This window comes from Calypte anna, chromosome 13, assembly GCF_003957555.1.
Source record: "Calypte anna isolate BGI_N300 chromosome 13, bCalAnn1_v1.p, whole genome shotgun sequence".
NCBI lineage: Eukaryota > Metazoa > Chordata > Aves > Apodiformes > Trochilidae > Calypte > Calypte anna.
In genome coordinates this window covers 12819352-12845686 of record NC_044259.1, presented here as the reverse complement: position 1 = coordinate 12845686, position 26335 = coordinate 12819352, and the positions used below count along the sequence as shown (strand labels likewise).

The window sequence follows — 26335 nt, the reverse complement described above, 5'->3', positions numbered from 1 at the left end:
CGGGAAAACATCACCGGGTGGGGTGGGGTTTGTAGGTCTTACACTCAAAGCAGGGTGATGTGACTGTAACCAAGGATGAGATTCAGTCGCGCTGAAACTAAAGCTTTGAACACTTCTGAACAGCCTTTTTATTTTTCTTTTCTTCTTTCTTTTTCCTTTCTCCTTTTCTTTTTTCTCCTTTTTTCTCCTTTCCTTTTTTCTCCTTTCCTTTTTTCCCCTTTTTTCCCCTTTCCTTTTTCCCCCTTTCCTTTTTTCCCCCTTTCCTTTTTTCCCCCTTTCCTTTTTTCCCCTTTCCTTTTTTTCCCATTCCTTTTTTCCCCTTTCCTTTTTTCTTTCCTTTTTTTTTTTTTTCTTTTTTTTTTTTTTTTTTTTTTTTTACCTCGCCTTAGGCCCGCAGCGCTGTTACATCACCCTAATGAGCTGTCGGTTACCATCAAAGCCTCAGTAAACAAAAACGCTCCTGGGTACTCATTGCCACTTAACCAGCTCACTTAAAATGTGTCCAGCAAGTTCCACCCAGAACAAAGAGCATTGACCTGAACAGTTACTGTCACTCAGGGCAGGATGTTGGCAAAAAATCATCCCACAGCCCAAAAGGACTAAAACACTTCAGAACAAACTCAGTTAGTGCTGGAAATACTCACAGGTTACTTTCTGCCCATTGTTCTGTTGGATGGTGGTGAAGCAGCTTCAAACGTGTTCAATTCTCTTTCTTCAGAATGCCATCTCAGCGTTGCACTGGTCACCTCTTGTGAAAGATCTGATAGTGTCTGGTGATGAAAAAGGAATAATTGTTTGTCACTGGCTCAACAGAAGTGACAGCCAGCAGTTCTTCCCAGAGCCTCGGACTATTTTTTGTCTCACTTGTTCTCCTCATAATGAAAACCTGGTGGCAGTTGGGTAAATATTATTACTTTTTGTTTTTTATTCTTCTGCTACAAGCATGTGATTGTGAATTTTTGCAACATAATTTTAAGGTTAATTTTAAGAGGTTTTGGTAGCCGTTTTTTTTTCTTGTAGTGTACTAGAAATCAGAAATAACATTTAGATTTAGTGGACTTGCAAAACACAGAAATTGGTAATGATACAAGGGTTCAGGTTTGATTTGCATCTTTGAAGTTTCTTAAAACTGTCATTTTTAAATTAAACTTTACTGTCAAAGCTGTGTTACTAACAAATTGATGTCAGTTTTGAACCCAAATGTACCAGAAAGGCAGCTGCAGGGCCACCAGTCCCACACTGCACTTCTGACAGTTTCCTTGCTGCTTGTGATTTGGCTTCTCTGTATGTAATATGGTGATAGTGATCTTGATAAAGAGCTGAGAAATTAGGTCAAATACCAAGAACCTCTTCATTAATTAAAATCTCTGGTTTTTAGCTACAAGGATGGCATGGTGGTTGTAATTGATATCAGCAGGAAAAGAGAAGTACTTCATCGGCTGAGAGGCCATGATGATGAAATACATTGTCTGGCTTGGTGTCCTGTGCCTGGTGAAGAAAGGTTACCTGCCTGGCAAGATGAGTTCCAGGGTATGTAGAAGATTTGTAGTTCATGTAAATGTCCTTTAGAGAGCTGAATTCCTTACAGAAAGTCAGTAAGTGATTAAGCACAAAGCCAACTGTTGAGCTTCATAAAGTCTGTTCTGATACAAATCAGTATATTTTCAGTTAACTTAATTAAGTGTTGGATTTTGAATGATATTAATATGGCTTCAATGGTATCCAGCAGCTCCATCAGAGGAAGGCAGAGTTCCAAATGGGGAGCTGAGACAGGACACAGCCACGAAGAAAGGTTGTTACCTGGCTTCAGGAAGCAAAGATCAGACTGTACGAATATGGAGCTGTATTAGGGGCAGAAGTAAGTAAGATTAATCATGTCAGATAAACAATAACAGCATGGTGGAAAAGTTGTCTCTAACTGCAGCCTGTATGTGGTAACCAGATAGTTTAAAGCATGGGGACTGTACTTAAAGCTTCAAAGTCAGAGGACTTCTTTTTCTCTCAAGAGAATTTTGATGTAGGTCTAAATGATCCCTTTTTGGTTCCTTAGGTATTCTGACTTTGAAGCTGCCTCCCACCAAGAGAAGGGGTGGAGCTGTTGATCCCACTGTTAAGGAGCGCATTTGGCTGACTCTTCACTGGCCCTCTGGTCGTTCCACAGAAATTGTATCCAGCTCTTTTGGGTAAGCAGGACACACAGCAGCCTCAATGCTGTCTGTAACTGCAGATTAATACATCAGGAGGAGCTGGGTAGGAAACTTTGACACCTCCTTCTTTCCCAGTATAATTGGAGAGAAGATAGGTGGGAGTTCAGTAGTACAAAACTACTATTTATCCCATAATTGGTCTGATGATTTAATGAACTGTTGACTGCTAAAGGTACTAATTGTGTGTTGCTAATCTGCTGGGACAAAGGACGTGTCAGTTTTCTGTGGTTAACCATGGATGTCATTTGTACCCAGTGGTGCTTGGATGTGTGTAATCTGTGTACAGGCACATGCAGTGGATGTGTGTTCAGCTGTATTATTCTTGTACTTGCAGTATGTATACATGTAATATAGTTTCTATATAGCCTATATTGCTCTTCTGAGCTGAACAACAAAATGCACACTTAATATTTTGCAGAGGAGAACTGCTACTCTGGGACTTGACCCTATCTGGAAAACGGAAATGGACACTTTTAGGATCTTCAGAAGGACAAAATCACACCCGTATTGTATTCAACCTGAGTTCTGTGAAGCATCAAGACAAAGAACTCCTTTTTTCCATTTCAATGGACAGAGATGTAAGACCCATTTATAAAATTAACATAAAAATAGCCATACTTACATGATTTGACTGAGTGAAGCTGCAGAGAATCCCTGTTTAGAAGTCAGAAGAGGACCTTAGCGTTATGTCCTTGATCAATACAGGTGGATTGGATGAGATGATCTTTAATGGTCCCCTCCAACTTAAGCTATTCTGTGATTAAAATACAGTAATTTTGCCCACTCCATACAGTCATCCAATTGTTACAGTTATGTCTGTGACCTGTAATTCTCTGGGTGCAGATCACATTCTGTGTAAAGCCTTGAATTTGAACCTTTGATTCTTCACTTCACTTGTGATGTGGTTTTCCTTGTCACACCAGTCACTCTTTTTACATTTAACCATTCTTTGTTCCTTAAATACTCTTCAGGTGAAGTGCTGGGACCTATCAAATCTTGAATGTAGCTGGACCATGCCCTCACTTGGGGGATTTGTCTATAGTCTTGCCTTCTCCCCTGTGGACCCAGGCTGTCTTGCCATTGGTGTTGGAGACAGCATGATCCGAGTGTGGAATACTTTGTCCCTGAACAATATTTATGATGTTAAAACCTTCTGGCAAAGCATAAAATCCAAGGTTACAGCAGTAAGTGTGTCTTTGATTTCCCTTTTTCTCTTGCCTCTTTTCCCTCTCTCACTCCATTTTTCTCTTCACGGAGTATTTTTCTTTCATTCTGAAGGTTTTTTCCCAACCAAAAATAATTATAGCCAACTTGTTCCATTTTTATTTGATTATTTTGGTATACAATATATTTTAGAGTCTGGCAACAAATTTTAGCCCTTTTTATAACCCTGGATGCTTTCATTGCATAGTGAAAATCAGCTGAAGTTCATCTGGCTGTTACATTACTTTCTTGCTTTTTTTCTCCTTTGCAATCCTTCTTTGCTTCATCTGTTGTTGCCTTTGCTCTGCTAGGAAGTTTGACAAGCACAAAAAATAATACAGATGTCTTAAGGTTGGGTTTGACCTGTAGCTACTGCCCAGTAAAATAGCTGGCAGCAGTAAAACACAGTAGTGATTCTTGTTCACACCATCCAACAGTATTCTTCACTTCTATTTTGTAATGTAGATATAAAGCAGTATTTTAATGATTTTAGTCTATTTCATTTCATCCCTGGTAGCGGGGAAAGCCTTTGATACTTGGAGGGATCAAATCAAGTGGCTGTAGTTGGAAGGGTGGGTGCTTGCTCATTAGTTTCAGTATTTTCTTTTTTTGTGTGTATTACTTAGAAATAAAGTGTCTGTAAGTTGTGTCCTTATGCATCTTTTTCTATACTGTTTGCAGTTAGCGTGGCATCCAACTAAGGAAGGCTGCTTGGCTTTTGGAACAGATGATGGAAAAGTTGGCATATTTGACACCTTCTCCACCAGGTAAGAAAGGAGCTTTGAAATTCCTTAATGTCAGACTCTGCAGGTAACTTAGGATGCATAGATGGTTAGACAAAAGTAGGATTAAATTAAAATGAGTTTAACAGTTGGAATTTCAGTGCATTTTAATTTCTCCATTATGTGTGGTAGCTTCTGAGGTAAACTTTACTTAAACTAAAAAATTGCAGAAGCAGAAATCACTTGTAGGAGGACATCAGTAAAAGACATTTTCAGAGACTAGAGAACAACAGATGCAGGTCACCGGGACAGTTTTATGATGATTTTAGTAGTGTCCTCCAGGAGATGTTAAAGAAGGCTTGCTTGAGCCATGGCTTTCATATGTATTAAGCAGCTGGTGTCTGTTTTCACCACTGGAACCATGTTGCTTTGCTTTTGGTTTTTTGTTTGTTTTACTTATTTCCCTTTGCTGAAACCTGACTGTCCCTGTATCTTTATCTGGCTGCCCAGTGCTAAGAATAAACCACCTCAGATCTCCAGTACTTACCACAAGAAGACTGTATACACGTTAGCCTGGGGGCCTCCAACTCCTCCTCTGTCTTCTGGTGAGTCTTCCAATGCCTTGTGACAAAGTGAAACAACCCTGCAGAACAAACAGATGCCATGAAGTTGTTATGCCCTCCCTTCTTAGGAAAAGGAGCCCCATTTGCTCCATAGCAATCCTTTTTATCAGCTAAGAAACTTTAAAGGGAATTTTAAAGTTTGTAGTGGTTGTGCTATGGCAAGATCTATTGGTAGAAATTAGGGAATTCAGGGGGTTGTATTGTGAGAATTTCTTGTTGCCAGATAGCTGGCAATGAAAGCATGTATATAACCTTTTAAAATAATACTTTGATTTAGAGTGGGAGTGATTCCTTCTGCTAAGATTGATGAAGAACATCGTGCATTTATCTTGTTTTCTCTGTTGGACAGGAGGAGAAGGTGAACAGCCCCCTGTAACTTTATATAGTTGTGCTGGAGAAGGTATTGTTTTCCAACACAACCCCTGGAATCTTAATGGAGAAGCAAATGATATCAATAAAGTAATCCGAGACACTAACTCAATCAAAGTGAGTATGATTTGGTTTGTCATGCTGAAAAAGAGTGGTCAGTTACTTAATTTTTTACTGTGAAATTTACTTAACCAGAACAGTGAAACTGACATATAAAGTGTGGTTTTAAAGCTGTGTGTCACTGTATAAAATAATTCAGTCATCCAGAGCTTTCCAGCTTCAAAGCACTTGAAGTAATATCCTGAATAGTGCCATAGCTGAGATCAGGGGTGGGCATGCATGAGTTAACTGCCTCAACTTCTCTAGCTCTCATTTCAAATGTTAACTTTCTTTTTTAAATAAATGTTGTAGTAAAGGCAGTCAAGATTTTGCAGGGTTTTTTTTCCATTTACACTACTGACTGTAACATCTTTTCAAGTATGATCACTGATTATCATTCAAGTATTGATCAAAGTCATTTCTTAGCTAAAAGCACAAAATATGTGAAGTGGGTTCTATCATCAGTTGCTGTAAGTCAACTGAACTATCAAACTATATTGATCTATAACAGCTGGGTTTGGGCTACTTCCTTGAGTAGAAGACTCCAAGTTAAGAGATTACCATCCAGGCATCTAATCTGTTAATTGCTTTCATCTGAATTAGAAAGAATAGAAATAATTTCAAGTAAACTTTTTGTTTCTTTTGAAATGTAGAATTTGCCTGCAATGTCTGAGGCTTTTCAAGGATCTTATAGAGATCAAGCATCAAGGTCCTCCTCTAATCCAAAATTCTTTGAGACATTTCACTGAACTGATAAAAATAATCAGTGGTTCTTGCATCAGTTCACTCAGTCTTTCTTATTTGCTTAAGCTTCTGTCACTGCTAGAAAAGCAATTTTCATTGTCTGGTTGACAGTCTTGTCTTCCTCTGTTGAATGTGAGAGTGATTTAAGAGCATTTGGCAATAGCTGTGGCTTCTTTCTACAGCACAAACTGCCTGCACATACAGAGATCAGCTGGAAACCAGATGGCAAACTCTTGGCTCTTGGCAATGAAGATGGGTATGTTTCACTTGCATGTTAAGGTGGTATCTCTGTAGTGAAGCAAAAGTGCTTTTTGTTATCCTGGTTTGTCTCTGTTTTTTCACTGCCAGTGTATTTGAGTCATGATAACACAGCATTCCTTGTTATTTGGTTTAGCCACTCTTGGCATGGAGGATTCACATCATCATGTTAAATTATTTTTCTAGGATCCACTTACAGTTGAATCACATTTTGTTGATGTACTAACTGAGGGTTTGAATTGAATCCAGAAAAGAAAAACTCAGTTACTCTATTTCATGTTCTGTAATTCTGCTCATGCAAGATAACACAATTTCCTGTTTTCACTGACTACTGGAATTCTTACACTGTTGTTCTTACATTTCAGCTCAATTGAAATATTCCAGGCACCAAACTTGAAGTTGCTCTGCACTATCCAGCAGCACCATAAACTGATTAATGCTATTCGTTGGCATCATGATCATGGGAGCCAGCCAGAGCTGAGTTACTTGATAGCTTCAGGCTCAATCAATGCCACTATTTATGTGCATAACCTGAAAAGCATCATAGGTAACAGTTTGCATATTATATTCCATGTTTTGGTTTACTCACAGTTCATCTTGCTGGCCATACTTTATCCTTTTCTTTTTTTCTTCCAGAGGGCACTTCAGAAAGTCCTTTGACAATAACGGAGCCTTTTCGAACTCTGGCTGGGCACACAGCTAAAATCACAAGTCTTTCTTGGAGCCCCCACCATGAGGGAAGATTGGTATCTGCTTGTTATGATGGCACTGCACAGGTATTGTTCCACAGCCACTCATTTTTCCTTTTAGTTTCAAATCATTCATTCTACATTGTTGTAGAACCAAGCTGATTAAACAGCAAAGCTTCTTTTGCGAGATAAAACTACAGAGGTACTGCAGTTCTGCCTTTGGCAACTGATTCTGGACACCTGATATACAGGTATCTGTACGTTTTTGTGACTTGCAGATTGGTTTGTGAGTCCAGTCACTGTTTTCATATTGGCACTCCTGGCTTCTTGACTAAGAAAAGTGTTATGCATACGTAATACAAACAAAGGAAGCCCTGAGTTTTCTCCATTTGCATGCTGGCATTTGAAATATCTGTGCAAACACTCCAAAAAAACCAAGCTCCTACAAGTGCAAATCACTGAAGAGAAAATGCAGAGCATTAGAGGAAGATAAACATTTCTTTTAGTATTGGTTTTCTTTTTTGTTTTTAAGGTATGGGATGTTATGAAGGAAGAGCCACTGAGCAACTACCGAGGGCACGAGGGCCGGCTACTGAGTGTCCAGTGGTCACCAGTGGATCCAGATTCTGTTTATACTGGAGCAGATGATTTTTCTGTTCACAAATGGCAGATATCAAAGCAGCAGCACACACGGCCTCCTCAGGGTAAGAGCACTCAAACACAAGATCCTTTTTGGACAATAACATTGGAGCTGTGAAATAGAGGGTGCTGCATTTAATTGGTACAATAAATTCTTTGCTGAATTCCATATCTGCCTGCTACCTCTTCAGGAATAAACTTTGTCTAGATTTAGATTGAGCTGTATCCTTATCTGGAAACCAAATTATGATCTTTACAGACAGTTAATATAGTAAAATTTCTACAGATAATATCAGGATAACTTTTGCAACCTTTTACAGGCAAAAAGAGTATAGAATTAGAGAAAAAAAGAAGCATGCAACCAAAAGTCAAAGCCAAGAAGAAAAAAAAGCCTACTGAAAAGAGCCCAGCCAAGCAGGATCTAAGTGACATCATGAATGGAGATGAGAGCACGAAGGAAATCTTGCTAGAGGAAAATGGAGTGTTGGAGCATGAAGGAGAAAAAGCTCAGGAGACGGAGTTGCTTGATAAAGTCTCCGTGACTGGTAATAATCCATTTCTCTTAGTGCAGTCATTCCCAGACTGTTCACCCCTCAGAGCATCACTAAGTTTAATATTTTCATGCAGATTTTCTCATAATATTATGTTACTGAAATAGTTCACTTGAAAGAAATATGGGTCTGGAATGCCTTTCATAATTTTCTGAAGTACTGTGAGACTAATTGTCCTTAAATTTTAAGTTAAGATTCTGACCTAACACACAAAATTGCTGTGTTTGGCTTGAAACTATGTCATTTTTTATCAGTGTTGGCTTGATAAATCTTACAATACTGGTGGACCTCCATTTGTGTCTGTTAAAATCTTATTTAACTTCCTGGCAGTTCTGTAATGTTTTCTTAATATTTCCATTCCTTAAAAAGCTATTAAGTTCTATGCCAAAGCAAAGCTTGGTTTCTGTATTTTTTTTTTAATTAAAATAGTAGAGTGTGGATACGTAGAGTTTTCTGCTATGGGCTTTTTAATGTATTGTTTTTCCTTATTTCATTTCTTTCTTACCACTTAACTCCACAGTGTCCAAGGATACCTCTTCATCTGCATGTGATTATTCATTCAGCTCGCCAAAGACTCTTGTGACCCAGAAAGCCACTCCTGTGAAAAAGGATCCACCTAAGGAGAAACCAAGTTAGTATATTTATATATTTAAGGCTGAGTTCCTCACTCTAGGTTTATGTTTGGCTGCAGCTTCTCTTCCTAATGTGACACCAAATAAGTGTGCTTTTAAAAATCTCTTCAACATGCAGCACTGTGCAGCAGTGACTAAAATGTGTCTCATTTTGCAGCTCCTGATGCCTCTCTGAAGAAGAGGAAGCCTCGTTCTATTCTACCCTTCAGCACATTCATGGATCACAGATCAAAAGATGAATTGCACCAGGACTGCTTGAGGCTGGCTACATGTCTGAAAACCAAAGGTATCAGTCTAAAAAATACTTAGAGGGTGATAAGTTTACTTTACTCTAAGTACTGATACTCTAAAGTAATCAGAAGCATGTCCAACGACTTGAGTTTGACCACTAAGCTTTATTTTTTTAAATCCTTACCTTTATCAAAATGCATAACTAACTAGTTTTGGTGTCATCTAACTTCTCTTACAAGCACACTTTAGCCACTCCAGTTAGTTTTGAGTAGGACCCTATGTTTTGGAGGGAGGGTGGAATTGTCTGCATATGTACAAAGTCTTTTTCACTTTCAGATGGGTAATATGGGCAGGAAAGAATAAGCCCTGAGGGGAGATGTTTGTATTCTCACAGTATTATTCTTTAAAGCATGCAAAGGAACACGCTGTGTTTGATTCAGAATAAACACTCTGCACAATCATCATCCTTTTAAACAAACTTTTAAAATAAAATCCTATTTAAAAAAAAGTGTTGATCTGCAAATTGTTAAATATTCATTCTTTTTACCTGGTTTAGATGAAAATGAAGACAAGTCTCCTGAGCTCAAGGATCGCATCCACTTGGGGCTGTTCACAGACAGGGCTTCTCTGCACAAGATGATTGATGTAGAAGGTAAGGGAATCCACTCTGACAATATATTGATTGTAATCAATCTTGTCATTCAAGAAGAAAACAAATTGGGAGAGATGCTTGAATTTTCTTCAAAGTGTAGGATTAAATATTCAGATCTGTGTGAAAAGACATGTTTTTCCCAAGTACCTTTTCACATCTTTCAGATGCAAACTAGCAATACCCTAAGCTTTAAATAATCTCACTTTTGCCAAGGTATTTTACTATGGCAAATAGTGTTATTGCACTCATGCTGATAGGAGGTGTGCTTGCTTCCAACAGGAAAACAGCACTTGGAGAATGGGCATCCAGAGCTCTTTCAGCAGCTCATGTTGTGGAAAGGAGATATGAAGGGTGTCCTCCAGGCAGCTGCTGAGAGGGGAGAGCTGACAGACCAGCTGGTAGCAATGTCACCCATGGGTATGTTTGTTCTTGTAACATATAAGCAGATGGAATTACCTGCCAAGGGAATTCCAAGGGTAATACCTGCCAAGGGTGGCCTCATTGGCCTGATTGGTCTTGACTGGAAACCCATTATTGTTTCAGACAGGAAGAAAGTTGCTTCTGTAACTGCCTGATTAACAGAAATCAAACACAAAAAATACTTCATTTATGAGAAAGACCTGAAGCACCCTAAGGTTGGAATAAAAGGATACAGAGTGGTTTCCTTTTGGACTTCTTGAAGGAGCAGGCCCATCCTTGCAAGCACAAAGTTCTTGTGTTGGTTTAAATATGCTTTGCTGTTGGTTTAAATATGCCTTTAAGTTATTTTATTGGTAGTAAAGCCCTACAGTTGTGTTAAAGCCATAGCTTTACCCTGTTTCCTTGCCTCAGTAACTTGTGTTAGGCTGGTTAAGAAACAGGAAACTAATCTGGAGCAGAGGAAAGAAACATAATGAAGAAAGCAGTGATGATGTCATTCCACAGGAATTATTTTGAGTTTTCAAACGTTGCCTCCAATTGTATTGCCTTCTTTTTTGCAGTTGGGTATCAGGCCTGGGTTTCGACAGTAGAAGCCTTTGCAAAGCAGCTGTGTTTTCAAGAGCAGTATGTGAAGGCTGCTTCCCATCTCCTGTCCATCCATAAAGTATACGAGGCTGTTGAGCTCCTGAAAGTGAACCACTTTTACAGGTTGCTGTATATTTATGATTTGTTATCTGGTTTTCTAGTGGGATGGATTTGGCATTATTGTTCACTCTTTGTACACAGCCAATTAACTTACTCTATCTGGTTTCTTTTATGTGCAACAGAGAAGCAATTGTAATTGCTAAGGCCAGGTTACGTCCAGAAGATCCAATTCTGAAGGAACTTTACACCAGCTGGGCAGCTCTGTTAGAGAAAGATGGACACTATTCCATGGCTGCTAAATGGTGAGTCTTACTGAGAAAAGAGAATTCGTTCCGTGCCTGAAACAAAAAAGAATTTTTGTTTTGTAGTAGCTGAAATCTGTTAACAGGTTTATCCTTATTTTAGTACTAAACAAGTCAATTTACTTCTGTCTCTGTTCAGTTATTTGGGGGCTTCCTCACCCTACGATGCAGTTAAGGTGTTGGCAAAAAAGGGGGATGTGACATCCCTTAAAACTGCTGCTGAGCTTGCACTGATATCAGGAGAGGAGGAGTTGTCAGCAACTTTGGCTCTGAGATGTGCCCAAGACCTTCTGTTATCCAGGAACTGGGTCGGAGCTGAAGAGGTCCTTCGGAAACATAAAACTTTACTTGTGAGTCTGGATGTTTTCTTTCTGCTTTCTTCAGCATTTTGTCTCCAAATTAACCTGATCAACTTGGCACCACTTTCCATGTATTAATAGTGCACAGGTAGTCCTTTGAGCTGGTTTTGCCTCAAAATATTTTTCTAACCAAGGGCCCATGTTGGGGAGGCACGCAGGCTCTATACTTATTAGTTGTGACAGGCAGGTGACAAAAGTGGGATTTCATTTAAGGTATGCAAAACTGATCAGAGGAAGAAAGTAGTGAAGGAAAGTACTCACTGTGAGGATCAAGTGAGCTAACTATGTTTATCTGCTGGAGGCTTAATCCAGAAACATTTCTGAGGTTTCCTTCTGACCTTAGAGTCTCTTATCAGCATTGTTCTTTGGTAGCTGCAGTTGTGAAACAGTCCATCACCAACAAGCTGCGTGTAGCCACGATGTTCCCAAATTTATCTAGCTGCTGCAGTCAGTAAAGGGATGTTTTTCTTTTAGCACCAGCTCAGTGCTCTGATTTTTTGAATTATTTTTTTCTTTTTAAAGGGACAACAACTTGTTTTCTGCCTTAATGAACTGCTTTGCAAGTGTCTCAGTGAAAGAAATCCCTGTGACCGGAAGAGCCCTGTGCCTCCCTGTTACCACAGCTGGGAGCTGAACAGAGAAGCCTCATTTTTTGACATGGTGACAGATGTGTGGCAGAATGTGTTTGGCATGGACACCACTGAACAAGTCACAAGTGCACAGAAGCAGCTGCGCAGTATTGAGCATCCTCCTTCTACCAGCAACACACACCCAAAGCAGGTAAATGGGTTTGGATCTTTATACTCACTAAGCCTTACTTTGACATGTGCAGTAAAATGCAGCCACTTTGTAGTGTTGTGCCAGCCATTCCCAGGAGACTGATGGCTGCAGTCTGCTCCAGGATGAGGTGTTGGTCTGAGAGGGGTAGATGATAGGCAGCTGGGTGGCTTGTGTTGCCACCAGTTTGTTTCTGCAGGGTAAGATTAATGTAATATATGAGCACCAAGATCACTGAGATGTTTTGGCTGGGTGAGTGTGATTGGCAGAGCTCAGTAGTCTCAGCAGTGATTCAGGGTTTTGTGTCAAGCTATTAGGAGAGGCAGGGCTACTTGTTAAAATGTGTTGAAGTTCTGAAGGTCTCTTAGAAGACTGGTGCTCCTGCAGCTCTTCTGTCTGAGCACAGTGAGACACTGTCCTTTGGTGTGCTCCCATTTCTCACCTATTTAGTAGGACATGTGCAAGTACAGCAGCTGATTGTCCAGTTCTAAGTCATGTAAAAGTGCTCTGTCTCTTGCATAAAGGAGACTCTGAAACTTGTTTTGCCATTAAAATTGTTTTTGGTGAGGTCAGATGCTTCTGCGTTCTTCCTCAGTGGTCTAAGCTGTAAGGAATTCATACTCTGCAGTCCAACTATTAATCACACTCTCTGGTGCTTTCTGCAGGTGCTTTTCCATATCTCCCATGACCTGACCCTTGCAGCCCTGAGCTACCAAACTTCTACCTGGGATGAGGCAGTGAAAAGTATTCTTGGAGCTGTGATTCGCAGTTATGATGCTGGTAACTTCACTCTGATGCAAGAGATCTGCAGCATCATCCTTCCTGAAGGTAATTCTCATCCTGTGTATCTCCTGGCAATTACAGGTACAAGGATCTTTCTTGTAAGCACAGCTTTGTGTCCATTAATATTACTAGGCATAATGTTTGGAAAGAGCAAGACATTATCCATATATATATATATGGAAACCTGTGGAATTTGGCTAGTGGAAGAGCTGTTGGGTGATCAAATTTCCTGACTGGAAGAAAGCTCAGCAATGTCAGCTGCTGTGACTGATGTAGAAAACTGAGGAAATTGTGTTTTGTAAGGGAGATGGGAATATTGGAAAGCTGTGTTCATCTCATAGTTATACATCAGTCTGTCTGGTCTTTTCCATCATTCTCTGCAGAGTATGCAGTACACTTATTTTGCAGCTCCTAATCATGTGAGTATCTTGATGTGAATAATGGGATCAAGGAAGTTTGCTGTAGGTTATAAGAATATAGAGTCTCATACTAGATAGAACAGAGTACTGGTTTTTAAAAGAAGCCAAATATTGTCTTTGTTTGCTTCTCTGCACCACACTGCCAGCATCTGAATAAATCCCTGGTTTGAGTCTCCAGGATTAAAGTTAGGGTTCAGAGAGCCACAAAGCCTACAGCTCTAGGGACAGCTGGGACTTTTCCAGCAGGGGCTGTAAAAGGCACAGCAAGGGGAGCACAGCACTGTAGCTCCCACCACACTTTTCTTACCTGGGCTGTTCATGGTGCTGGGGACCTAAGCCTCAGCCCAAAAAATTCCAGTACAACCAGGGCTAAGATTAGCTTAAAAAATAGTCATTCACTTACCTTATTTGGTCTTTTTCTCCAGAAATCTCTGTAAACTGTGTGTAATCCTTTTCTTCATTATTAGGCTGTGATGATCTGAGACACAAAATAGACAGCACAAATTCTCAGAGCATGGATGCTTCCAGAAGCTTAGAGGCCTTTGTGGCTTATGGACTGCTGTATGACCTGTGGTGGAATCCACTCAAAGACTCCCTTGTCTTGCAAAAGGCTGTTTCGGATGCTGTGCTGTGTCCCGGTGAGCAGACAGCTCCTGAGGAGGGTTACACTTCAGGAGAAACTGATCAAACTGTGGTGAAGACAGATAAAAACCTCTGCAACACAACTGAAGTTTGTAGATGTGAAAACAACTCAAGAACAAGCTCAGCCAACTTGATAGACAGGCAGTCAAAACTGAGTGGCTGCAAAGTGCTCCTTTCAGAAGAGATTGCTGCTTTACAGAACACCCAGAGAGATATAGCTGAGGTCCAGCAGATTTTAGCAGATATGATCCACCAGCATCAGCAGCAGAGGAACAACCTCCAGGAAAACACAAATGGGAGCACCCAGGAAAGCAACCTGCAGCAGAATACAGAGATTGGATCAGACAAACCATGCTCTGACAGCAGCCAGCTGAACTGGTAAGCTTCAGAATATTAATGAATGGATTGAAAAGCATTGCATTTTTGTGTGTGTGTGTGCAGAGAGTTTCTTCTGTAGCTCAGCTTGCCTGTAATATCAAACTGGATACCCAGGGACACAGCTCAAAAGTCATGCACTTCTCTGGGGCTAAACTATCATGTACATAAACTTACTAGAGCTGAGTAACTTCCTGATGCACAGGGGATAATGAAAAGGAACAGCATGACCCATAAGTCTGTCTCTTTGTTGGAAAAAATTATTTGGGACTTTGCCAAGAACTACCTGGAGTGTGTAGCACTTGTCCAGTGCTCTCCTGCACTGCTTGTACAAGAGGGACGCTATGCAATCATTTAAGCAGAAGTTACTAATGATCCCTGCTCTTTTCTTAACAGTAAAGATGAAGAACCAATTACACTCCCTGAGCTAACAAAACAGCTTCTAAAGGCAAAGCAGAAACTAGCAGAATTTCCAGACAATTTAAAGGTAAGTTTTCAGAAGCAGCATTGTGGTTCTGAAGAGTCTTTTTGGAAGGGCAGGCTCATCACAGAATCCCTTTCATACAGAAAGTAAGGAACAATTACTTTCTTTGTGATCCTGTTGCATTTTTGAGAGTGTCACGGTTTAACACAGAGAGAAAATTGACCCATAGCATCAAGGTGTTATTTTTCTTTCAAGCACATCTTTTTTTCATGCAGTTGGAAAGTTTAGATAAAACTCCTTCATGGGGTAACTCAATGGGATACTCCATATCTCTCTCTTTATAATTTTCTGGTGTGAATTTAAAGATAACTCCTTGCTACTTAAAATTATGTATGCAAGAGGTTTTGATAAAGAGTAAAATCAGAAATTTAGGGTATAAAATGGCCTATATAGAGTAAGAACTGCAGAAACTATACATCACATATTTGAAAACAGTGTTTCCTAGGCTGTCTCATCCCCTTTTCAGTCTAAAATATAACTAAAGGTAATCATGGTGATTGAGCAGGAGGGGGCCAACCTGGTTTATAGTAAGATAATGCACTGGAAGAAGAGAAAAAAAATGCATCTGACTTAAAACTATCTGTTCCAAGATAAAGCAATGTCTTTACAGAGCTGACTGCCTGAATACATTGTACTTGAATAATTTATAATTAAAGGAGTAGGCATTACCTTATGTTCCTTTTCTTGCAGGTCTTCCCATTTCCAGATGTGCTGGAGTGCTGCCTTGTGCTCCTTCACTTTGGCTCCCAGTGCCCTCATGAACTGCATGAGCAGGCACTGGATCTCCTTAGGAAACACGGGAATGCTGATATCCACAAAAAGGCTGGCAGGAGGTTTTTGACATGACACTTTGTGACCAAACTGTCTTGCTTGGGCTGCTTGACATCTAGGTTGTTCTTTCTTCAAGTGAAGGCTCTTTTGATGGCTGTAGTTATTGTGGATAAAACTACCAAAAAATCAGGCTTATAGAAAGACTCACTTGTGGTCATCTTCTACTACTACTACTACTACTTAAGAAGACTGTTAGAAAATTGAAAAGCAGTAGGATGTGGGCTTGAACTGTATACAAGATTTTTGTATTTTTTTTTTTTATTATTTGTTGGAAGTTATGCTAACGAAAGCTTTTGCTGTTTACTCATAAGAGAACAGTTTTGAGCAGCTGCATCAGTCTTTCAGCAGAGGAAGAACTGCTGCTGCCCTCAGGAAAAACACTGGTTACTGTAAGCAAGCTGACCCTTAAGCTAGTATTATTCTTAAAAACATTGTGAGTTAATTTTCCCTCCTTTAAATAAAGTCTTCTACCACTATAAATTAGTATTTAATTTTATGGACAGAAGCCAGTATCAATCAAGGGCAAATGCATTAAAAATAACCCTGGTTTGTTGGTGTTTCTTTTTTGTTAAACATATTACATAAATCAAACTCAGTAGATAAAACAGGCATATGCTATGGCTTACCTTTCTGTGGTGAAGCCACCTGGTAGAGCATAAAAGGAAGGGCAAGATCCTTTATGTTTGATTGCAGAACAAGGAGCAAGAGAAATGGGAATTCTCCAGGTCAACAGAAGTACCCACTTTTGGCAGCATCCATGTCCATGGATGAACAAACTGCTTTTTGCTCTGGTGATGGCAAATTTCAGCTGCTATCAAGTTCTCTAGAAAGGCTGCTCTAGAGGTGCCAAAACCAGTCCTAGATTCTGGAGTCCTGAACATGCAACATTTTGACCAGTCTTGCAGCTTTGCCTGACTTGTTAGAAAAACTCTTCCTAAGAACAAGGTTGCATAAACTCTAGTGAACATTTCATCAATCAGTAATTTCTAGAAGCAAGTTTTTTAATACACCAGAAAAATTCATGCTAGGCTGCGAGGGACTGTCATGAATTTAGGAAGTTTATAAGTACAATAAAGATTCTTTAGGAAAAAAAGTAGGAGGGATGGATTTTTTTTTTTTAGTTCAAGGGTTGTTCCAGATTCTTCCAGTCAAAATGCAGGCTTGATACTGATAAATTTTCTCCTCCAAGATGAGTAAACCCTCAGAAAAACTTGAAGAGCAGTAGGAAAGCCAGGGATTACATTAAAAGAAGATCCCTCTGTAAATTTGTTATCCTGATACTCTAGCCAGAATTTGCTGAATTCTGTATGAAGTACTTGAAAACCAGGAGGGGGAGCTAGTGCTAAACCAAAAAGCCCTCCTGCACTTCAGGCAAGAGCCACTGAAGTTCAGATGAAGCAGGAAAACTTCATGCAGGACAGATGAGCAAAACATTTGTGACTAGATATTTGGCTATGCTGCACTGAGAGATTACTTCACAATACTGCTGGTGTGCTGAGAGATGAGCAGAAACAGAAATTAAAAATTCCCTGAAAAATGATCAGAAGCTCAGCTTTCATTACCTACTGCACAATAAGCTCAAAAGCAGATTTTACTAAGACCTACCCCAGTAGCATGTCATAAATGGTAAAAGAAGAAAGCAACAAGCATTTCTGAGAATGCAGCCCTCAAATTCAGATTTTAGAGCCTGAACTTTACAAACTGCAGTGCTTGATGGAAAATCCAAAACAAGGCCTGGTTTTAAAAAAATTTATTTTACAAAAAATTAAAACCAAGTAGTATTTACAAGCATTTTAAATAAAGCTCCTAAACCTCAACTCTTAGTAAAACTGCTGAAGCTTGTTTAAAATGCAAGAAAGTGTCTCAAAATTTTGTTTGCCAGTCCAGAATAGTCTGTTGGGTTTTTTTCTTTGTCATTACAGAGCTGTTGGAGGGAAAAAATGATACTATAGAATAGCTCATTTTTTCAAAAAAATCAATCTCAAGGTGTTTTTCCATCCTCCAACCACTTTTCAGATGTTGATAATAAAGAGAAATGAAGCTGCTTTGCCTGTTGTTACATGTGATAAAATTAAGGGCTGGAGAAGTGGGACCAGGTGGAAAAAAGGAACAAATATTTACCCATCTCCAGAACTACTGGTGTTGCAAGGAGAAGAATAACATTTGTAGGTTAAGTTGAATAAAACCTGCAGTCAGAGTACTGGTCCAGTCCCCTGTCAAAGGTGAACTTTTAGGCCTCTTAATCTATTTCCAGAACAGTTTATTAATACCTACAAGAACTAAGATGAGGCTCAGTATGGGTCAAACTTGTACTGTACTGAGATTTTAGAGAGCTTATCAAATCAGCTCCAGTAATATCCATTCCCACTACTGTTAAAGCAAATCTCTGAATATACTTAGCTGCAAGGATAATTTTTAATGTCATCGATTCCCAAACCTCTGCAGTGATCAAAGGGAACAATTTTCACAGGCTACACAACGATAAAATAAGTGAAACATGAGGTAAAGCAGTCACCCTCACAACATGCAGAAGTTTTAAAATAAGCTTTATAAAGCACAATTTACAAATTTGTCTGCATGTCTGTGTCCATTTTCATTGGATTTCCAGACCCTTAGAGCTACTGAATATTCAACTGTTAAAGTCTTCCTTGCAGATTCTGTACAGTATAAAGAAGAAAAAACCAGAGGTATGTATACACAGGAGGTTGGTTTTTGCCCTTGGTATTAAAAAGATGGCAAACCACAAATGCTGGCATTAGGAATTCAGTCAGTTCTCTTCTGGGTTTCAAATGAAGATGCAGCTCTTCAGCAAAACTGCAGGCTGTATACAGTAGATGCCTTTTGAGACATTATTAGGGAAAATGACTGGGGACAGCAGCTGCCAGTAAAGTAACCACGTTCTGCTGAGGGGCACTGCTTATCAAGGCTGCATGTTGTTGATAATAGCCAAAATACTCATTTTCTCCGGGGCTGAGTCCACGTCTTCATTTTGCTTCTGAGCCACTCCTGTGCCAAGGCCATACAGCCGCCCACAATATTTTGCATCATCAATTGTATCCTCAAAAAACAACTGCAGATTAAAAAAAAAAAAAAAAGGGGGTATTGTTTAAAATACCTGTAAAAAGGTATTGTTTAATTGTCCCTCTAAATCAGAGGGCACCCATTGTTAATTAAGCAGCTCATTTGAAGACAGCCACTTCTAAGATGCAGCATGTGAATTCACATAAGCACATGAAAGAATAAACAGAATAAGTCTGTGCCAGTATCAACAACATCTATTATGAAGTCTTAAGTGTGATGGCCACAAGGCTCAAAGAAAACCAAAGCAACCCAAACCAAAACAAAGAACCACATTGTGCATATTGACATTTATGGATAGGAACTGGAGAATCATAAAGTACCTCTTTCATTCTGAAGAATGCCATTCCTGTGAGAAGAGAGTCTGACCCTGCCTGGTGTTGTCGTCCTATTCTCTGCAAATCCAGCTGATCTGCCACTTCTTGAAGGCCACCCTGCAAAGAGAACACAACAGATTTTATTTTCAAGACCCACCTCTTACCAAAATTGCCACATTTCTACAAAATGTGAGGGCAAACACATGAATCAAAGTAGACTCACAACAGTGTACTCACACCAGCTGTGAGTGAAACCCAGTTGTAAACATTGTTCAAGAATGTATCCTCAAATTTACATACCCTGTGCTGATGCTGTGGATAGTTAGGATGATCATGGGTTCATTTGTAGGTTACAAATGTGGAACCTTTCCCTCCCTCAAATAATTGTGATTCAGTAGATAAATTACTTTCAACCCTTGGAGTGTCTACTAGTTAATCCAGTCATTCATGTGAGAAGAATACTCCAACTTGCACAGTGAAGCATGCTGAGTACTTGTTTCATTAGCCTCTGATACTACTGGTACACAAACTGGAAGATTATGGGAATGTCCCCTATATAATATGCATATTAATAAGTCTAAAACTGGGGAAGCAACTTCTGTTAGATACAAACTTATTTATAGGTGCCTATGTGTGACTAATTGCTTCTGTACACCTGCCAGCTTTAAAACCTGACCTACACAGCAGTTCTGTTTCTTGGCTTACTGCACATTTACAGTGTGGATGCCCATCTATCACCTGTTTGCTGGGGAGACACCAAGTACCTTGAGGTTTTTGCAGCTCTTCATTAAGTATTTTACATCATAGATAGATGGGAAGAAAAGGTTCAAGATATGGAAAAATTCATGTTCCTCTTCTGGTAGCCTGGAATCTGTCAGCAACTTCACCATGTAGCCAAAGTCATAACCACTGAAAAGAAAACCACAGACATCAAACTAGAAGGTAACACCTACACTCAGTCCATACTGCTATCTTATTTTTCACAAGAGTTTCACATGCTGTAGCTTTCAAACCTTAATATTGCCTCACATTCATACAACTCTGATCAGATCCAGAATTCATTCTGATCATCTGTGTTAATGCAAGACTTCTGAATGCTCCCTGGGTGCCTTGGTTAACCTCTTGAGCCCCAGAACAGCTGACCTACTTTTCTTCCCAATACTCCAAGTTTCAGTAGCTATGGGCAATATGGAAGAGCAGGCAATCCCCTAAGTATTGGTTGCCACCACTACCTCCTCCTCCCTTGAGTCCTTTCAGTTGCAATGATATCAAGGACCAGAGACTGTGTCAGCCAAGTTGCTTGAAACATTACAAGACTGACAACTTAACTACAAGGATTTCTTTCTCTATGGAAACACAAGATGGAAGATGAGACCACCACCACCATTGTAAGGAAGAAATAAAACACCTACTTCACAATGCACATGACTTAAAAAGGTGAAATGTGCTTTCTACAATTAGTAGTAATTTACTCTATAGAGGAAGCCTCCAAGAGTGGAAGGAAAGGCACAGACAAAATTCACACCAGAGTAGTAAGTGCCAGTACAAAATGAAGTGCCAATTGTTCTTAATTCTTAAGCTTGGCTTTTGTATCTTTATGATTCTTTCAAGAACTGCAGAGCTGCTAATTCTTCTGGTTAAAACTTTTTACAGTCTCCATGGTCAAAAGCAACAGTATTTCAATCAAAAAGAGATTTCTCACTGCACAGCCTCAGTGACCATCTCAGACCTACCTGTGAAAGGACAGCCACTTCACACTGTCACTGAGAACAACCCCGGAGGTCATAAGCAACTCAGCAAAATGCAGGGTATCAATCCCTTCTTCTTCGTGTTTCTGGAACTGCAGACCAGAGCTGGCAAGGAGATCTATGGAATCCTGAGAGTACATGTCCTCCCTGAAGAAGAAAAGCAGCTTTGCACTCCAGGTACTAACAAGAAAGGCTCATTTAAAAAAAATTCCCCCAGCACTATTTAAAAAATTGGAGTGACCAGTAGGCTTTGTGTTCAACATTTGTCTCTCTAAAAATTCAAATTAAATCAGTTTTAATACAACCTCCTACACCTGTAACAAGCTATTCTGTAGTCATAACTATTTAATAATAATAGTTGCTTGTGAAAATTCCAAAACAATTCTACAGAAGTGTATGATGTTTTCAAAACTGCTACTTCTGCAAGGTGAATGGAAGTACCACAGGTGAGAGCATGGATAAAAGGGGAGTTCTCCCAAACAGGAAGATCTGAAATTCTAAAGCCCAGAGTATCATTTCCATCTACATTTCTATTTTTTACTTCACAGTGCATACCACTGTATCATCTAGGAGTAAACAAAAATTGTGTAATACTTGACTAAGGAAGGAGGACAGGGGTGAGTGATGATGTGCTTGGTGGAGAGGTGAGCAGGAACCTGACTTCTGTACAAGACTGTTTGATTTGGGGCAGGGTGGAGGAAGGGAGGACATGAAACAGATAAAAATTCATGCCAAATATGATAATTGACTCAAATGAAGTGATCACACTCTGAAAACCACTTCACTATTATTTCAATACTTTTGAGAGGCTCACAAAGTTGTGGAAGTAAATACTGCATCTATTGGGCTCAAGAGCTGTATGATCTGCCCACACTAGGTATGAATCTTTGTAACATCTTCAGTGACAGTTCCCAAAAATTAGATTGTTTTCCTATAAATGTGTGGATCTGCCAGATAAACCCTCTCTGTTTTCAGGCAGCTATAGTGGTAATTACACCGAGTTTGTCTTTATAATTACAGGGGGAGGGATAATGAAGCTTCTTTCAGCTGTAACCCAGGATATTGCAGTATGGAGGAGACATGAACAGCTGCCACACTCCATTCAACAAGATTCATTCTCCTGAACAGATGTCAAGATTACACCAACATTTTGGGTTTTTAGATCCCAGTTTATATTTTAGCATGGATCTGTCACAAGGCATTTTCTCTTCTGTTGGGAAGAGCACATCCATTTATTTTTCACAGAAAGAGACCAATTTTATATATATACATGTATAAAGTTTAAGGGTATAACTGAAAAACAGAAAAAGATCCTGACAGGATTAACTCCTGTAAGGAGAGTAGATCAGGCCAAGCTGTTTGTGTGAATTTACTTTATGTAGAATTAAAACTTGTAATATATGTTAATGAATTTGTATTCATAACCAGTAGAATTCAGGGTTAAACTGAGAAAGAAGTGAACAAAGCAGCTGAGACATGTCAAGACCCTAATGGGATTAACTTCTGTCTAAGAGATAATTAGAAGTGTAAGTCTTGGCACTGCCAAGGTGAGCTGGGCACTGGGGGAGTGCAAACACCTGCACGGAAGACAGGATGAGGCTGCCAGAACCAGCAGATAAGGGGAAGACAAGTGCAAGGGTCCAACTATCCTCGATAACAAGAGGATGAAGTCATTGAAAGCAAGAAAGGTAAAAAGTTCAACCCTGAGGAAGACTTCGTTACTTCATCTGAAGACCCCCAAAGACCCCGAGACATATCCCCAAAAAGACAACTCCACCCAGACTCTGCCTGTTATGAATATTATGATTACATGTTGCTATCTCATGAATATGTATGTAAGGATGATGTAACCTCCCCTTTTAATGTATAAATAACCTGACCCTTTCCCTTAACCCTTGGAACTCTTTGTCCAGTGCGAGCTGGGGGTTCCCCGGATCTGAAAATAAATAAAATAAAATACCTTTGCTGTTTAAAGGCTCAAAACTTTGTCTCTAAACAGTTTTGCTGGCCTTTTTTTTGGCTTCATAACGTTGCAGGAAAAAATAATGTTTAAGACACACAGAATTGTTAGGGATGGGCTATTTCTCAAAGAAAGGATATTAAAGAATAGGATTTCTGAACTGGTTGACTTCCAGAACTATGGCAAACTCCAGTCATAGAATCATAGAATTGGCTGGGTTGGAAGGGACCTCAGAGATCATCAAGTCCAACCCTTGATCCACTACAGTCATGCCAAAATAAGTTCCCACATCATCTGTGTTAGACTCTGTATTTTTTTATTGCTCAGAACCAGGCCCCAGTGATAAACACACAGATACTGCACTTGCCAAAGGAACGCACAACACCAGCAGAACAGAGCAGGCAACTATTCCCTATCTGGAGACTCACGTAAGGTTGAATTTGAAGTTAAACTGCCAGGTGTTGATGCCAGAAGGATATTCCCCCTTCTCATTTGTGAAAGTCAGGCCCAGCTGGATGATTTTCAGGAGGTCAACGTTGCAGCGCAGGAGCTGGTACTGATAATCGATGGAGCTGCGGAATTCCCCGATGGGCCTGACAACAACTCCAGGGAACTCTGTGTCCTGGGGAGAGAAGGGAAAATCCTAACTTGCCACTTAGGCTGTGAGGAGTCATTATTATCACTGGATTAAGAGTCTATTCAGTTCCACACTTGCAGACCTCAGCACTGCATTCTGTGAATTCTTCTGTAAAAATCACTTATTTTTTCTCCTTTCCTGCATTGATCGAGATAAAGCTGCTACAAGTCAGACACTAAAAGAATTCCTACACAGCTTTATAACTATAGCATTCGTTATTACAAGTATCCTTTCAGTTTTGTTTGTATTTAAAACAGTATTTTTTTGTTTGTATATAAGCAAGTCAGACATAGATAAACTACAAGTCAGACACTAAAAGAATTCCTACACAATTTAATAACTACAGCATTATTACAAGTATCCTTTCAGTTTTGTTTGTATATAAAACAGATTTTTTTGTTTGTTTGCATATAAACAAGTGTTGTCTGTACATAAACAAGTGTTATAAAGTGTTATAAAGCCACCCAATAAGCACTATTGTCTATTCTAAGCAACTCTCTCTTGCAAAAGACTCCCAAATTCCCTAAGTCTACTAAAATTGACCATTTTTAAAATTTATTCAGTGTTCTTTCATGTTCTAACTACAAGTTAAACTTAGCACTCATGTTAATTCAGTAGCACACACAGTGATGACCTTCACTGCTTTTGACACTTGCTGACTTTAACAAAAAGTCCTCTCCTGCCAATCAAACCAGACCCTCACAGGGGAGCAGCCACCCATTAGATGAAAAGCATTTTATTTGGCCAGTGATCCTGTGCTGTCTTTGCTGAAACCCAAACTTCTAGACTATTTTTACTCTCAGATCAGGTCATGTAATTTCTACTGACTGGAGCACAGGCAAAAACTTTCAGGAAGAACCCAGCACTGTGTGTCTGATAAAATCTCTCCTTTGCCCAAGGCATTTGTGTGTTCACTCTTAGAGCACAGCCACTAAAACGGGTCACCACCTCACAATTATATCAAAAGATGCAAGAAAGCTCATTTCCCTGTGATATATGATTAAAAAATCTTATTAATTTACACAACAGCATTCAGTCTCTAACTTTGCAGGGCCATGTGTTTTTATGCCCTGCTTTTAATAGACTTTTTGAATCCTGAAGTTTAGCATTCCTCAGCCAAGTTGCCATAACTTACAGTATAATAACTAAATAACAGTATAATAACTCAATCTAGTTATTAAAGTAATGCCCTGGCTCCTGCCAAGCATATACAGACTTCCTTACAGAGATTCTTCTTACTTGGGGGAGATCCTTAAACAAAACTTTCTAAACACTGTCATACCAACACTCAGAATCTTTCTCTTCCAACATCCAACCCCATTAAAAAGGAGGCAGCCCAGGTGCCTGGTTGTCACTTCCAGGTCTTTTGTGCCACAAATGCAGTGCCAAGGCATCTTCCATAAGCAGAGAATGACATTCAAAAGGGCAAAAACACATGTGGAAAACTAAAGATTTAAACCCAATTGTACATCTGACCTATTTACTTTTCCCTTGCATAAACTGATCCCTTATTCACAGCTAAATATTAAATTAATTCTGTTTTTTAAGGTAGTCTCTCTCTCTTTCATTCATTCCACAGATCTTTCATTCAATCCACAGTCAAAATTACATGTATTAAATTCTGGAAAGCTTCTACTGAACCTCTTCCTGCTTTTTCACTACTTAACCTCTAGCTCATTTTGAATGGGAATGGGGAAAATAATTTCTTGCTCAAGAATCAATTCCCTTTTCCCCCCCCAAAAAATCCCTCTACTAAGATAACCAAGCCAAGTATAAAACATTTACCATTGCAATGTAGCTGTAGCTTAGAACAATTTCTCGGATTTTCCTCATCTCTTCTTCCAGGTTGTTTGCCCATACTTCACAGATAACCTGGCTGTTCTCTGCAAGGGCTGCTGGCATCTTGCAGGGACCAGATTAAAACAGCTGCTGTTGAACTCAGAGGACAGTGTAGAATTGCCAGCTGTGTGGTCTTGGTGAGCTGCATGAAAAAGATAAATAAGTAAGTAGTGCTTTATATGAAGAAAGATCTACATAGAAGAGTGAGTGCTCTGGCAGAGCCAGTCACACTTCCATTCTCAGGCACAAGTAGCTCATTTAAGATCTGCACTGAGTTTTTTTCTTGCATTTGTCACTTCCTGTGAAGGTGCTGAATCCAGAGCATCTCTTCAGCTGACAGGAGGGGATGCACACTTAACACGACAAGAGAAATTCCCTCCTTCGTCTGGCATCAACTCTGAAACTCAGTGTGAGATGTACAGGGAGGGCATCCTGATGTTTAACACTGCCCAGCTATCCGAGAGCTTTTAGGCAGAGCCAGAGAGCGTTTTACATCCTCCCTGTGCAGACAGACACGTCCCACAGGCAGCTCAGGCACACCCGAGGAAGGGATTTCAGCTCCACCAGCCCCACACCTCTCCCCCCTCACCACCTCCTCACAACACGGCCCCAAACAAACACCCCCAGCTGCGCTCAAACGCCCCAAGCACCGCGCCCGGTTACCGGGGCTGCCTCAGGGGCCCCGGGGGGACTCAACCCAACCGACACCGCTCAGCAGCGGCGGCCCCGCTGCCTCAGGGCCGGGCCCGTCCCTCCGCCGCCAACCGGCGGTGCGGTGCGGCCCCTTGGGGATGGGGGGGGAGCGGTCACAGCCCTGACCCCCGTCCCCTCATCCCATGGGGGGCATTGGGGGGGGGGGGGGGTCCCCACCTTGGGCCGCCCCTCCCGCACCTCCTCGCGCGCCTCCGGGCCCCGCCGCTCGCGGGCAGCCCGTCCGCTCTATCCCTCGGCTCCCCCCACGTCTCGTCTGCTCCGGGGCTCCTCATCTCCCGCCCCGCCCCCCCCTCCCACCGCTACCTGCCCGGAAGCCGGGGCCGGGCCGATCGCCTCTGCGCAGGCGCGATGAGGCCTCCGGGAAGGAGGGGCTGGGGATAGGAGGG

The 26335-nt window shown here is 40.4% G+C and overlaps 2 protein-coding genes across 6 annotated transcripts in view; one reads left to right on the top strand and one right to left on the bottom strand.

Moving 5' to 3' along the window:
• The window catches only part of GEMIN5 (gem nuclear organelle associated protein 5), an 18359-nt gene extending 660 nt beyond the window's left edge, over positions 1-17699 (top strand). The window contains exons 3-28 of one of the 2 annotated variants that reach the window (XM_030458778.1): positions 719-900; positions 1379-1530; positions 1730-1858; positions 2051-2183; positions 2626-2785; positions 3179-3391; positions 4092-4177; positions 4643-4737; positions 5105-5241; positions 6150-6223; positions 6591-6772; positions 6862-7001; positions 7447-7618; positions 7874-8098; positions 8625-8735; positions 8894-9022; positions 9524-9619; positions 9899-10036; positions 10600-10747; positions 10867-10986; positions 11126-11336; positions 11868-12125; positions 12788-12950; positions 13792-14344; positions 14738-14828; positions 15516-17699. In XM_030458778.1, the coding sequence (XP_030314638.1) occupies positions 719-900; positions 1379-1530; positions 1730-1858; positions 2051-2183; positions 2626-2785; positions 3179-3391; positions 4092-4177; positions 4643-4737; positions 5105-5241; positions 6150-6223; positions 6591-6772; positions 6862-7001; positions 7447-7618; positions 7874-8098; positions 8625-8735; positions 8894-9022; positions 9524-9619; positions 9899-10036; positions 10600-10747; positions 10867-10986; positions 11126-11336; positions 11868-12125; positions 12788-12950; positions 13792-14344; positions 14738-14828; positions 15516-15671 (4254 nt within the window). In that variant the 3' untranslated portion in view covers positions 15672-17699. Of the gene's footprint in view, positions 1-718; positions 901-1378; positions 1531-1726; positions 1859-2050; positions 2184-2625; positions 2786-3178; positions 3392-4091; positions 4178-4642; positions 4738-5104; positions 5242-6149; positions 6224-6590; positions 6773-6861; positions 7002-7446; positions 7619-7873; positions 8099-8624; positions 8736-8893; positions 9023-9523; positions 9620-9898; positions 10037-10599; positions 10748-10866; positions 10987-11125; positions 11337-11867; positions 12126-12787; positions 12951-13791; positions 14345-14737; positions 14829-15515 lie in introns of both variants that reach the window. The other variant, XM_030458777.1, reaches the window with a different exon arrangement.
• On the bottom strand, positions 17404-26335 carry CNOT8 (CCR4-NOT transcription complex subunit 8). 4 transcript variants are annotated; one of them, XM_030458779.1, is made up of 7 exons: positions 26253-26335; positions 25182-25377; positions 23188-23381; positions 20785-20946; positions 19816-19960; positions 19058-19168; positions 17404-18726 (listed from the first exon to the last, which is right to left on the bottom strand). In XM_030458779.1, the coding sequence occupies exons 2-7, from the start codon at positions 25296-25298 to the stop codon at positions 18577-18579; spliced, it is 879 nt and encodes a 292-aa protein (XP_030314639.1). In that variant the 5' UTR covers positions 25299-25377; positions 26253-26335; the 3' UTR covers positions 17404-18576. The 4 variants fall into 4 exon arrangements, with proteins under 4 accessions (XP_030314639.1, XP_030314641.1, XP_030314640.1 ...); XM_030458781.1 differs by lacking the exon at positions 26253-26335 and adding an exon at positions 26106-26226 and having other exon boundaries at positions 17405-18726; XM_030458780.1 differs by lacking the exon at positions 26253-26335 and adding an exon at positions 26127-26210 and having other exon boundaries at positions 17607-18726.

Coding starts and splice junctions, on each gene's coding strand:
- CNOT8 (XM_030458779.1), bottom strand. CDS start 25,298: ATGCCAGCAGCCCTTGCAGAGAACAGCCAGGTTATCTGTGAAGTATGG. Junction 20,947..23,187: donor AACTTCAAATTCAACCTTAC/GTGAGTCTCCAG, acceptor TTTCTTCTTCAG/GGAGGACATGTACTCTCAGG. Junction 19,169..19,815: donor AGAGCTGCAAAAACCTCAAG/GTACTTGGTGTC, acceptor TTCTCTTTGCAG/GGTGGCCTTCAAGAAGTGGC.